This window comes from Nerophis lumbriciformis, linkage group LG37 (genome assembly GCF_033978685.3).
Source record: "Nerophis lumbriciformis linkage group LG37, RoL_Nlum_v2.1, whole genome shotgun sequence".
Classification (NCBI taxonomy): Eukaryota; Metazoa; Chordata; class Actinopteri; order Syngnathiformes; family Syngnathidae; genus Nerophis; species Nerophis lumbriciformis.
The window spans coordinates 9,225,001-9,237,663 of NC_084584.2; the positions used below are offsets into that span (position 1 = coordinate 9,225,001).

General features: G+C 42.8%; 1 protein-coding gene across 1 annotated transcript in view; it reads right to left on the reverse strand.

Moving 5' to 3' along the window:
- Positions 1-12,663, reverse strand: part of pkhd1l1.1 (PKHD1 like 1, tandem duplicate 1) — an 81,132-nt gene that overhangs the window by 29,884 nt on the left and 38,585 nt on the right. The window contains exons 31-40 of the mRNA XM_061930839.2: positions 12,431-12,623; positions 8,006-8,148; positions 7,760-7,864; positions 7,389-7,577; positions 7,120-7,287; positions 4,645-4,850; positions 3,603-4,575; positions 3,281-3,529; positions 3,047-3,196; positions 2,516-2,690 (exon numbers count right to left, since the gene is read on the reverse strand). Of these exons, the coding sequence (XP_061786823.2) occupies positions 2,516-2,690; positions 3,047-3,196; positions 3,281-3,529; positions 3,603-4,575; positions 4,645-4,850; positions 7,120-7,287; positions 7,389-7,577; positions 7,760-7,864; positions 8,006-8,148; positions 12,431-12,623 (2,551 nt within the window). The remainder of the gene's footprint in view (positions 1-2,515; positions 2,691-3,046; positions 3,197-3,280; positions 3,530-3,602; positions 4,576-4,644; positions 4,851-7,119; positions 7,288-7,388; positions 7,578-7,759; positions 7,865-8,005; positions 8,149-12,430; positions 12,624-12,663) is intronic.

Sequence of the window (12,663 nt, forward strand, 5' to 3'; positions counted from 1 at the left end):
TATATATATATATATATACATATATATATATATATATATATATATATGTTTTTTAACAAGTTTTTGTATGCTGTCTATGTATAAAAATTTGGAATCAATGTAGAATGGGAATACACAAGAATGGTGATTTGGACGTTTCTTTATGTGATGATTTCTATCCTTGAATTTGACTCAATGTAATTCTGTGCATGTACTAAAATTCTTTGTAAGCAAATATTTCAATAATTTTTTTGTATTTGTTTGCAAAATACGCAGTTCAACATCATGGTAACGATGACTTTACTGCGACCAGGGACCAAACCCAGTGCTACTGGTTCTCAAGACCAGTCCCAGTCTGTTGGAGGGCTGCACCCAACCATTATTTCTCGACTGTGTTAATCGATTATTTTGTTCTGATTAATCGAATAATCTGTAGATTTATTGTTCTTTTGGTAACAAACCGGTATTGAGTGAAGTGGTGCAACACATTTTTCCAATGAATTCCCCATAAAATGTGTTCTAATTAGCAGTTTGCACATCACTTCAAAAGTCCTTTTTTCTACAGTGGCATTGATTGGAATCTGGCGATCGCAAACTTTTCCACTGAGCTTCAAGCATACCTGTGAAGTGAAAACCATTTCAGGTGACTACCTCTTGAAGCTCATGGAGAGAATGCCAAGAGTGTGCAAAGTAGTAATCAGAGCAAAGGGTGGCTATTTTGAAGAAACTAGCATACAAAACATGTTGTTTCACCTTTGTTAAGTACATAACTCCACATGTGTTCATTCATAGTTTTGATGTGACAATCTACAATGTAAATAGTCATGAAAATAAAGAAAACACATTGAATGAGGATAAGGTGTGTTCAAACTTTTGGCCTCCACTGTATATCCGTCTTTTGATGTCGTCAACTAAGTTGTCCCAGCCCTAAAATGTTGCTATGTAGAGAGAAATTTGCCATGGTAGTCTTATCAGTGACGGAGCAGGAGGGGGCTATATACATAAGTCTATATAAATAAGTTGACGTCGTAACAATTTTTAACTGAGAAACGGTATTACAGAATCTTAGAATTTCGTGAAAACCGGGAATTGTTCTAGTTCCTAAACCAACTTGGTTCTATATCCTGACTAAGACAAATGTTTTGACGGTGGAACGGTTAAAATGGGTTTTAAAATGTGAAAGGTGTAGTCGAAGGTAAAAAGGGTGGAAATAGGTTGCAAAAAAACGGGAATTCCTGGAAATGTGTTGAAATTGGAAATATGGTAGTTTGAATGTCCAGAATGAGTTGAATGTGATGAAGGTGGAATGGTTTGAATCGGTTGAAAAATGTGGGAATTGTGGAAGTTTGAAAAATGGACAATTTATTTAGAATGGAGAAAATGTCCCTAAAAACTGGAAATTCTTGGAAATCTTTTTTTTTTTTTAACAATTAAATTTTTTTTTATTGTTGAAGTACAACACACAATTCCTGAACAGGCTGAATATTTTTGAAATTGGAAGGGTTTGAATCAGATGAAAAATGTAGGAATTGTGGAACTTTGGAAAATGTCCCAATAATTTCAATGGGAATTTCGGGAAAAGCGGGAATTGTTTTGAAAATAGTAAAACACTTAAATGTTCTGAATGAGTTGAAATGGTTGGTGTTGGAATTGTTCAAATCTGTTGAAGTGGAAACATTTCTATTTGAGAAATGGTATTACGGAATTCCTGGAATTTCGGGGAAATTGGGAATTTTTGTAGTTCCTAAACAAACTTGTTTTTTTTGTCCTGACGATGAGGAGTGTTTTGACGGTGGAAAGGTTGAAATGGGTTTTAAAATGTGAAAAGTGTAGTCGAAGGTAAAAAGGGTGGAAATATGTTGCAAAAAAACGTGAATTCCTGGAAATGTGTTGAAATTGGAAATATGGTAGTTTGAATGTCCAGAATGAGTTGAATGTGTTGAAGGTGGAATGGTTTGAATCGGTTGAAAAATGTGGGAATCGTGGAAGTTTGAAAAATGGACAATTTATTTTGAATGTAGAAAATATCCCTAAAAACGGGAAATTCTTGGAAGTCTTTTTTTTTTTAACAATTCAATTTTTTTTTAATTTTTGAAGTAGAGCACACAATTCCTGAACAGGCTGCATATTTTCAAGTTGGAAGGGTTAGAATCAGATGAAAAATTTGGGAATTGTGAAACTTCGGAAAATGTCCCAATAATTTTAACGGAAATTTCAGGAAAAGTGGGAATTGTTTTGAAAATAGTAAAAAACTTAAATGTTCTGAATGAGTTGAAATGGTTGGTGTTGGAATTGTTCAAATCTGTTGAAGTGGAAACATTTCTATTTGAGAAATGGTATTACGGAATTCCTGGAATTTCGGGAAAATCCGGAATTTTTCTAGTTCCTAAACCAACTTGTTTTTTGTCCTGACGATGAGGAGTGTTTTGAAGGTGGAACGGTTAAAATGGGTTTTAAAATGTGAAAGGAGTAGTCGAACGTAAAAATGGTGGAAATAGGTTACAAAAAAACGGGATGTCCTGGAAATTGCCTGCACCTGAAACCGGAGCCGACGATGGTGAGCCAAGTACCGCCGGCGGTGCCTCCTCGCCGTGGATACACCTCGCTGATCACGGGCGTGAGCTGGGACTTGTACGTGAAGCCCTCCGACACATTGACAGCATCCAGTGGGTTCGCCACAGCCACCGTGCACCTCACCTCGGAGTCGGAGCCTATAGGTGCCGTCACGTGCGACACAAGCAGACAACGGGATGAGAGGAATGGCCACGACTCGTCAACCGTGACATCTCTTTGTCTTATTTTGTCTTTGCAGAGGCAGACGGCATTCCTAGATAAGGTCGGTACATTCACATCGGAAGGACTTTGACAGCTCAGACAAAACCATTGAAACTAGCCGGTGCACATTCCTTGCTGTGATTAGTGACTGACGGCATCTTCAACAACCATGAAGTTGCTTCTGACAACTGAATAGCCACGCGAGTGAGTGGAAAAAGAGTTCAAATGATGTGGAATAACAACAACAACAGCCAGTTTGAGATGTTGGTACAAGGCAAAAACACGGCAATACCGTTGTTGGACGGGGACACGCAGTAGAGTTGTGTCGGCGTTGACACTTCCCTGTCGACTTGGCACTCCTCCTCGCAGATCAGCACGACCGAGTTGAGCGGGTCAAACCCAGAACCCTGGATGGTCAGCTCAGCGCCACCGCCAAAACTACCTGGGGGCGGACAAAAAGATCAGAGTTAGCCAAACCAAACAAATGCGTCCAAAATCCCATCCTGCGTCGTCGAGGTGTGCTTACCCTCATTGGGTTGCACGCCGCTGAGCACCAGCTCGTAAGTAAACCTGACGCTGGACTGAGCGTAACCTTTGATGTGGTGGCGAAGCATAACTGGGTACTGCCCGCCGGGGTTGTCCCCCGCAGTGCACTCCACCCGGTTGTCTGCGACCGTCAGCACTCTGCAGCTCACGTCGTTCACCATGACGGTCACCTGCTGGGTGTCGGTGCCGAACCCGGAACCGCTCAGCGTGATTGCTGAAGCGCTCGGTCCTGTGATGAAAGGGCCGGACAGGACAGTCAAGCAGGTTATGGCGGACTCATGTTCACGGTGCACCGTGCTCACCAGTGGAGGGACTGATGGCGCTGACAATGGGGGTGTGGCCTGTAGAGTAGGTGAAGTTGAGGGGAGGGTACTCCACTGAGAGAACGTGGATGCTAACGGATACCAAGCCCTCGCTGTGAGGAGGCGTCCAGCACCTCAGTTGACCGGGCGTCACCTCCTCGATCTCGCACTGTTCACCATCGACCATCACGCTGGTGTTCCCAGGAAGGAAGCCATTCCCAGTGAGGAGGAGAGGGGTACCCCCTGCCAGGCTCCCCTCCGAGGGGCTCAGGACAGCCTGGGCCTGACTGGCCAGGGTGACGTCCCCGGACGCCAAGCCTTTACTCCGCACAATCACGTGAATGTCATGGTCGCCCGCAGGGAGAGCATGGACCTTCACCGTGATGGCGTCCTCAGCCACGTTGGAGACTTCCAACTCGATGTCGCCAGCGAAAACCGCCACATCCTCTGGGTCGGTACCAAACCCTGCGCCTGAGATGGTGACGTTGGTTAAACCGCTAATGCTGTCGGGAGAAACAGCGGTGACATTTGGAGCGATGGAAGACGAGTACAGAAAGGAGCAGTTGGACCGACAGGAACTCTGGATCCTCCCCGCCTGGAAGATGACGTCGCCATGGTGTGGCAGGGAAGGGGCCGTGTCACACACCACGTGGGTGTAACTGACTGAAACCACATCGCAGACTTGGCCGGCTACAGTTACTTCACCCTCGGAAAACCCAGAACCGTGGATCAACAGCCTGGTGTGGCCGGTGGAGCTGCCTTCAGAGGGCGACACGGAGTCGATGACGGGCAAAACAACAAAGCGGCGGTCCAGCTCCTGTGCCACGGCGATGATGGCGCTGCCTAAGTTGTTAACTCGAACGTCTACAGGTAGAGCGACGCCAACGGGAAGACTGTTGTTGGCGCTCAGCTGGCAGTAGATTTCCCACCGGGAACTGTTGACCACCTGGCAGGGCTCATCCCAGACCGTCACCTGCATGAAACCGCCGCATGTCAACCAAGACACCTCACTGGAGAGTGAGTGCAACGCCTTAGTACAAACCTCGATGGCACAGCTGACGTTGCTAAAGCCGTCTCCTTGGATGTGGATGTGCTGGTGGTAGGAACCCTGGTTGGGCCAGATGGAGTGGACCGTGGGGGTGAAGCAGGCGGAGGTGCTGAAGGAAAGGCTGCCTGACGTCACTTCGGACTCAAGGCACTCTGGTGTGGCGACGCATTCGTGGTTAGACCTGGAGACGCGACGGGACACTGAGGGAGGAGACAGAAGAGCCAGTCAGGACCTGACTGGACTACTTGTTGAGTGGAAATGTTGTGCACGGGGGTGGCCTTGGCTTTTGTAAAGTTTTAAGCCATTTAAATCTCATTGCCCATAACCGTGGTGCATTCAAAGACCTTTGATTAAAGTTACAAACGGAGTGTTTAAAGACACTTTGAGTGTTTCTAGAACCTGGTTTTAACCAAATTAGTTTTTTACTGCACGTAAACATACCAAGTGTGTCTGTACGGGGCGGCAACGTTGGATTTACAATGGAATGGAAGGACCCTTTAGGAGCACAGAATTTGGTGCTATACCCCTGATAATAGGGTTGTGTCGATACCAATATTTTGGTACCGGTACCAAAATGTATTTTGATACTTTTCTATATAAATTGATTATTACATTTTAACAGAAGTGTAGATAGAACATGTTAAAACAGAAAATAAGCAGATATTAACAGTAAATGAACAAGTACCGTAGATTAATAATCAATTTTTACAGTTCGTCCCTCATAATGTGTACAAAATAATAGGTGTATAAATGACACAATATGTTACTGCATACGTCAGCAGACTAACTAGGAGTCTTTGTTTGTTTACTTACTACTAAAAGACAAGTTGTCTAGTATGTTCACTATTTTATTTAAAGGGGAACATTATCACCAGACCTATGTAAGCGTCAATATATACCTTGATGTTGCAGAAAAAAGACCATATATTTTTTTAACCGATTTCCGAACTCTAAATGGGTGAATTTTGGCGAATTAAACGCCTTTCTAATATTCGCTCTTGGAGCGATGACGTCACAACGGGAAACAATCCGCCATTTCCTCAAACACCGAGTCAAATCAGCTCTGTTATTTTCCGTTTTTTCGACTGTTTTCCGTACCTTGGAGACATCATGCCTCATCGGTGTGTTGTCGGAGGGTGTAACAACACGAACAGGGACGGATTCAAGTTGCACCAGTGGCCCAAAGATGCGAAAGTGGCAAGAAATTGGACGTTTGTTCCGCACACTTTACCGACGAAAGCTATGCTACGACAGAGATGGCAAGAATGTGTGGATATCCTGCGACACTCAAAGCAGATGCATTTCCAACGATAAAGTCAAAGAAATCTGCCGCCAGACCCCCATTGAATCTGCCGGAGTGTGTGAGCAATTCAGGGACAAAGGTCCTCGGTAGCACGGCAAGCAATGGCGGCAGTTTAATACCGCAGACGAGCGAGCTAAACCCCCTGGATGTCTTGGCTCACACAGTCCCTTAAACTGGACAGATCAGCTTTCAGCAAAAGAGCGCGGATGAGGGTATGTCTACAGAATATATTAATTGATGAAAATTGGGCTGTCTGCACTCTCAAAGTGCATGTTGTTGCCAAATGTATTTCATATGCTGTAAACCTAGTTCATAGTTGTTAGTTTCCTTTAATGCCAAACAAACACATACCAATCGTTGGTTAGAAGGCGATTGCCAAATTCGTCCTCGCTTTCTCCCGTGTCGCTGGCTGTCGTGTCGTTTTAGTCGGTTTCGCTTGCATACGGTTCAAACCGATATGGCTCAATAGCTTCAGTTTCTTCTTCAATTTCGTTTTCGCTACCTGCCTCCACACTACAACCATCCGTTTCAATACATGCGTAATCTGTTGAATCGCTTAAGCCGCTGAAATCCGAGTCTGAATCCGAGCTAATGTCGCTATAGCTTTCTGTTCTATCCGCCATGTTTGTTTGTGTTGGCTTCACTATGTGACGTCACAGGAAAATGGACGGGTGTATATAACGATGGTTAAAATCAGGCACTTTGAAGCTTTTTTTAGGGATATTGCGTGATGGGTAAAATTTTGAAAAAAACTTCGAAAAATAAAATAAGCCACTGGGAACTGATTTTTAATGGTTTTAACCATTCTGAAATTGTGATAATGTTCCCCTTTAAGGACTAATTTACAATAATAAACATATGTTTCATGTACACTAACATTTTTTGTTCCAATAAAAACAATAATGACAATTTTTTGTGGTCTCCTTTATTTAGAAAAGTATCGAAATACATTATGGTACCGGTACCGATACCAAAATATTGGTATCGAGACAACCCTATACTGTAATATTGCACCTTTGGGTTTTACGTGAATCGGTCAGTGCCAAAAAAGTACCGGATTCCACGCATCCCTACTAGTGTACATTAACGTTTGTCTGGGTGTGAACCGTTGATGGTTTTTCTTAACTTCCTCTGAGGGTCACCAATGATAAACAAAGGAAACCCACCTCCAGTCACATGTCTGGCCTCCACGCCCGCCACGCTGATGGTGACCTCGTTGTCGCTTTGGCCCCGAGGTTGGACTCTCACAACACCTTGTAACTTCTTGTCCTGGTCGATGTAACCGCTACTGTAGTAATAGACACCCGGGATGGTAAAACGGTATCTGAAAAAGCCTGCGGGGAGGGGGAAGGGCAAATAGGTCACATATTTAGTTTTTGGAGCAGATGTGCTGAAAAGCTCCAATGGTGTGTCACAACGTGTTTTTTCTCTCTACCTTTTCCAGGCTGGGGCTCGCCGCTGGAGAAGAGGGGTTCCTCTGCGGTGGCGCCACCAGGGCTGGAAACGTGGAAGACAGCGTAACGGAAGCTGTTCTTGAAGGCCGGCGGCTCCCACGTCCACGTCACGGTGTCCCCCACATCCACCGCGATAGACGCTGGGTCCCAGGCATATCCTGGACCGTGGACTGTGCAACACAGAGCATGGAAGTCTTGCTAAGACGACAAGTTTTGTTGCCAATACTGGCATAATTATGCAAAACAACGGGTTTCTTAGTGACAAGTGCTCCGAGCGGTTTTCTGTAAGTCAATCCGGCCGGCGTTGAGATTCCCTCTGACATGTGAACAAAGGAGCGAAACGCAAACCTACTGTGGTGGACTCCCTGGTTGGTAACAATGTGAGTCCGCTCCTCTGACTTCAACACGCACTGCAGCTCGTTCTCAGAGGCCGCCTTCACCTCGCATTCGGATCCTCCTGTCACACAAAAAAAACATGCGTGAGATCACGTGGAAGCTGATACTATTGCTCTTTAGCTTGGAGATAGATCTGTTCGTGGAATGACTGGAGCAAAGCAATAGGTTAATTGTTACAAATGGTGGCCCTCGGGTTGCTTACCAACAGACACTGTGTTGTCTGAGATGTTTGGGCTGAAACCAGATCCAGAGATGGTCAGCTCGGTTCCTCCCATCAGAGAACCAGTCGTGGGGGAGATGGCGTGGATTTCCAGGATGTATTCGATGGTGGCGTTCACACCGTTGCTACAAGACAAGGATATTCAACTCAATCACCATTTTCAGAAAGCGACGTACCGAGGGGCCGTACTTGGTCGGTTGATCCGTGGTTTTGAAAATGTGTCTTATCAAATGATATTCAACTGTTTTGCTCCTTTATCAGAGTTCTCGAAATGTGTCTCTCGTAAAAAAAACTGGCCGTCTTCGAATTCCAACAAAACGGAAACTCTGATCATTGTTCCCGATAAAAAGAACCTCCTGATCAAGAACTCCCTTGGTACTCTGAGTGCATCAGTTAAAACCAGGCTCAGAAACCTTGGGGTTGTGTTTGATCAGCCGAAGTCTTTGGAGAGTCAGTCGTCAACTGACCAAAAACTGCTTTTATCGCCTGAGAAACGTCTCAAAAGTGAGAGGTTTGTTGTCAAAATCGGATCTCGAAATGATCATTCACACGTTCTTACCGTCTGGCATTGACTATTGTACAAACCCCAAAAGCAGTGAAGTTGTCACGTTGTGTAAATGGTAAACAAAAAGAGAATACAATGATTTGCAAATCCTTTTCAACTTATATTCAATTGAATAGACTGTATAGACGAGATACTTAACGTTCGAACAGGGAAACTTTGTTATTACATGTTTCAAAAAAGCTGGAAAAAATGGCAAGAAGGACTCAGAAAGTTGAGGAATGCTCATCAAAGACGTATTTGGAACATCCCACAGGTGAACAGGCTAATTGGGAACAGGTGGGTGCCATGATTGGGTATAAAAAGCAGCTTCCATGGTCATTCACAAACAAGGACGGGGTGAGGGTCACCACTTTGTCAACAAATGCCTGAGCAAATTGTTTAAGAACAACATTTCTCAACCAGCTATTGCAAGGAATTTAGGGATTTCACCATCTACGCTCCGTAATATCATCAAAAGATTCAGAGAATCTGTTGAAATCACTACACGTAAGCGATGATATTACGGACCTTTGATCCCTCAGGCGGTACTGCATCAAAAAGCGACATCAGTGTGTAAAAGATATCACCACATGGGCTCAGGAACACTTCAGAAAACCACTGTCAGTAACTACAGATGGTCGCTACATCTGTAAGTGCAAGTTAAAAACTCTACCACGCAAAGCCAAAGCCATTTATCAACAACACCCAGTACCTCCCTGATTTGTTGTGCCCCTACCCTTCAGGTGTAGGGAAAGATCCCAAAAACTCATTTTAAAACCTGGGGTGACCCCGGCATTCCGAGTTGTAGCCCCCAGACTCTGTGATGACTTGCACCTTAACAGTGTTGATTCTTTAAAAAAATATTTGCTTTTCAAATGTTGGACATTTAACTTATTTTAATCATTTTTATGATGTTTTAATGTAATTGCACTTTGTCATTTTTAACTGTGAAAACCGCTTTATTAAAATTTTTTTACTGACTTACCTACTTCACGAGTAGTTTTATATATTCCCGAGCATCCTACATAGTAGAAATGTTGGTCTATTTGAAGAGTTCAGTTCCAAAAGCACATAAAGCAATTAAAAAAAAGAAGAAGAAGTTTTTAATTAAAAAACAACAACTTTTTAATCTTTTTTGATGGAGCTTCTCGTGAAAAAACTGCAATTGAATCGTTTCTAGCAATCAAAATGTCCCAAACTGGAAAAAAGCAAATTTGTCCAAAAATGAAATTTTCGATACTTTGGTACAGATGGAGGAATCCATGCCAGCCTGACCCTAAAAATAAGTGAAAACAGATCTTTTTTTTACATCACTGTAATGAATTAATTTCACCCAAACATACACCTATTTAGGTCAAGGGTTTACATTGACAGCTGCGTCACAAGACAACAACAGCAGAGTAAACGCATCATTTGTCGACTTTCCGTGCTCGCAGACCGCTCAAATTCATCAGGACAGCGATGGCGTTTTTTTGTTTTTTGGGCTGGAACTCTTCATATATTTTGTCAGAGATACATAAAAAGATTTTTTAAAAATGAATACAACTTATTTTTGCTTGTAATGAGCAAAAAAAAATCTGCCATTGGAATAAGTCAAAATGGATTATATTTGAAATGTAAATATTGAATTATATTTAGGCCATACTTGCCAACCTTGAGACCTCCGATTTCGGTAGGTGGGGGGAGGGGGGTGGGGGTGGGCGTGGTCGGGGTGGGACGGGGGCGTGGTTGGGGGCGTGGCTAAAAGGGGAGGAGTATATTTACAGCTAGAATTCACCAAGTCAAGTATTTCATATATATATATATGAAATACTTGACGTTCAGTGAATTCTAGCTATATATATATATATATATATATATATATGTATATATATATATATTTTATTATTTATATATATATATATATATATATATATATATATATATATATATATATATATATATATATATATATATATATATATATATATAATAAATACTTGAATTTCAGTGTTCATTTATTTACACATATACACACACATAACACTCATCTACTCATTGTTGAGTTAAGGGTTGAATTGTCCATCCTTGTTCTATTCTCTGTCACTATTTTTCGAACCATGCTGAACACCCTCTCTGATGATGCATTGCTGTGTGGCACGCACAAAAGTGCTTTCATCAAATGCACTAGATGGCAGTATTGTCCTGTTTAAGAGTGTCACAACATTGCTGTTTATGGCAGACGAACTGCTTTACGGTATACAAAAAAGTGACTGCTGTTGTTGTGTGTTGTTGCCACGCTGGGAGGACGTTAATGAAACTGCCTAACAATAAACCCACATAAGAAACCAAGAACTCGCCCTCCATCATTCTATAGTTATAACGTGATTGGGCAGGTACGCTTTTTTATATTGTGGAGGACCTGAGTCCGCCTGAATTTCGGGAGATTTTCGGGAGAAAATTTGTCCCGGGAGGTTTTCGGGAGAGGCGCTGAATTCCGGGAGTCTCCTGGAAAATCCGGGAGGGTTGGCAAGTTTGATTTAGGCCTTAAAACCTTAAAAGTGACCTTAAAATTAGCAACTCAAACTGATTATTATCTTACTAGTATTGTAAATTGTTGTGTCTTATAACAAACTTGTGATGCTCAAAAGTAGTATTTAATTCCTCATGTCGCACTGACAAATGATCGTGACTTGTATTAAGATTATTTAAATATATTGACCCGAAATTAGAACTATACACTTGGTAAAATTGTGACTTTTTCCAGTGTCTTTAAGGACCTTCTGCAAAAATGTGAGTTTTTTTTTTAACTGAATTCGAAAAGTCCAAATGATGAAATAGAGAGGAGCTAAGACGGAGCTGTGAGGAACACCACTCGTATAACTAAAGAAGTAAACAATCTGCAGCAACACCTCAGTTACATGAATCACATTACGAAACAAAAAGGCAATGGACTTAGAAGAGTGCCTTGGCGAACACCTCAGTTACATAAATCCCATTACGAAACAAAAAGGCTATGGACTTAGAGGGGTGCCTTGCCTCAGTTCTGTAAATCACAAGTTTGGACCCCAGTTTTCTATGTTCGCTACCAATGTTAAAATGTCAACGCAAGGACATTTTTCCACTACAGAGGGGCCCGAGGCCTACTTAAACATTAACACTGAATTAGTAACCTTATTCTTGATTTTAATTGTGTTCAATAATTCTATCTAACCCACCTATAGCACTTGTCAAATGGTATGAACCCATGTGTTATTTATTTAGCACATAAACCTTAGACTTAGGTCAGGCTGAGTAGAAAACAACCAAATATACTGCATAAACAGTACATACAATTATCCATCCATTTTCTACCACTTGTCCCTTTCAGGGTTGCGGGGGGGTCGCTGGAGCCTATCCCAGCTGCATTTATGTTGTGCTAAAATAAACAAATTAAATGAACAATGAGTATGTTGAACTAAACTGTCAAACAAATTAAAGTGCAAATGAAAATACAGATTCACCCCTTTAGTCGTATTTTTGCGCTTAAGAAACGTCTCTATGACTTTAGCGCCAGACTTTTTCTGCCTGTTTGATATTGTCATTACTGCCGCAAATGGTGGAAAAGTGTACTACAACTGAGTACCCATACGGACCACAGCTGAGAAGCAGGTATTTCTTGGCGGCCCAACAATGGACAAGAAACTGATTCGATTCAACGCCATGATTTTGGGGTGACATTTGAATTGAGAATCGATTCTCGTTTCAACAAGATTTGCGATTCAAACCGAACTTATTGTTAAAAATGATGAACTGATACAGTATCGGAATAAATAACAGGGATGGAATCGATTTTTCTCCAGCGCCACTACGAGCTACAGCAGTATTTTCAGCAGAGGTCCTACCTGGTCTGGGGGTAGCCATTGTCCCCGATGAGGACGTCCACTCTGTGCAGGCCGGGGGGCAGCACGGGCAGGACGCAGGTGACGCTTGTTGACGTCCACTCCTCGGTGACGCACTCCCTCATGCCCACGTACACGGCGCTGCCATTGGCTTGGTCGCCCAGGTTCGAGCCCAGGATGGTGAGAAGGCGCCATCCTGACCAGAGACCCAAACAGGAGCGTGAAGCTTCTAGTTT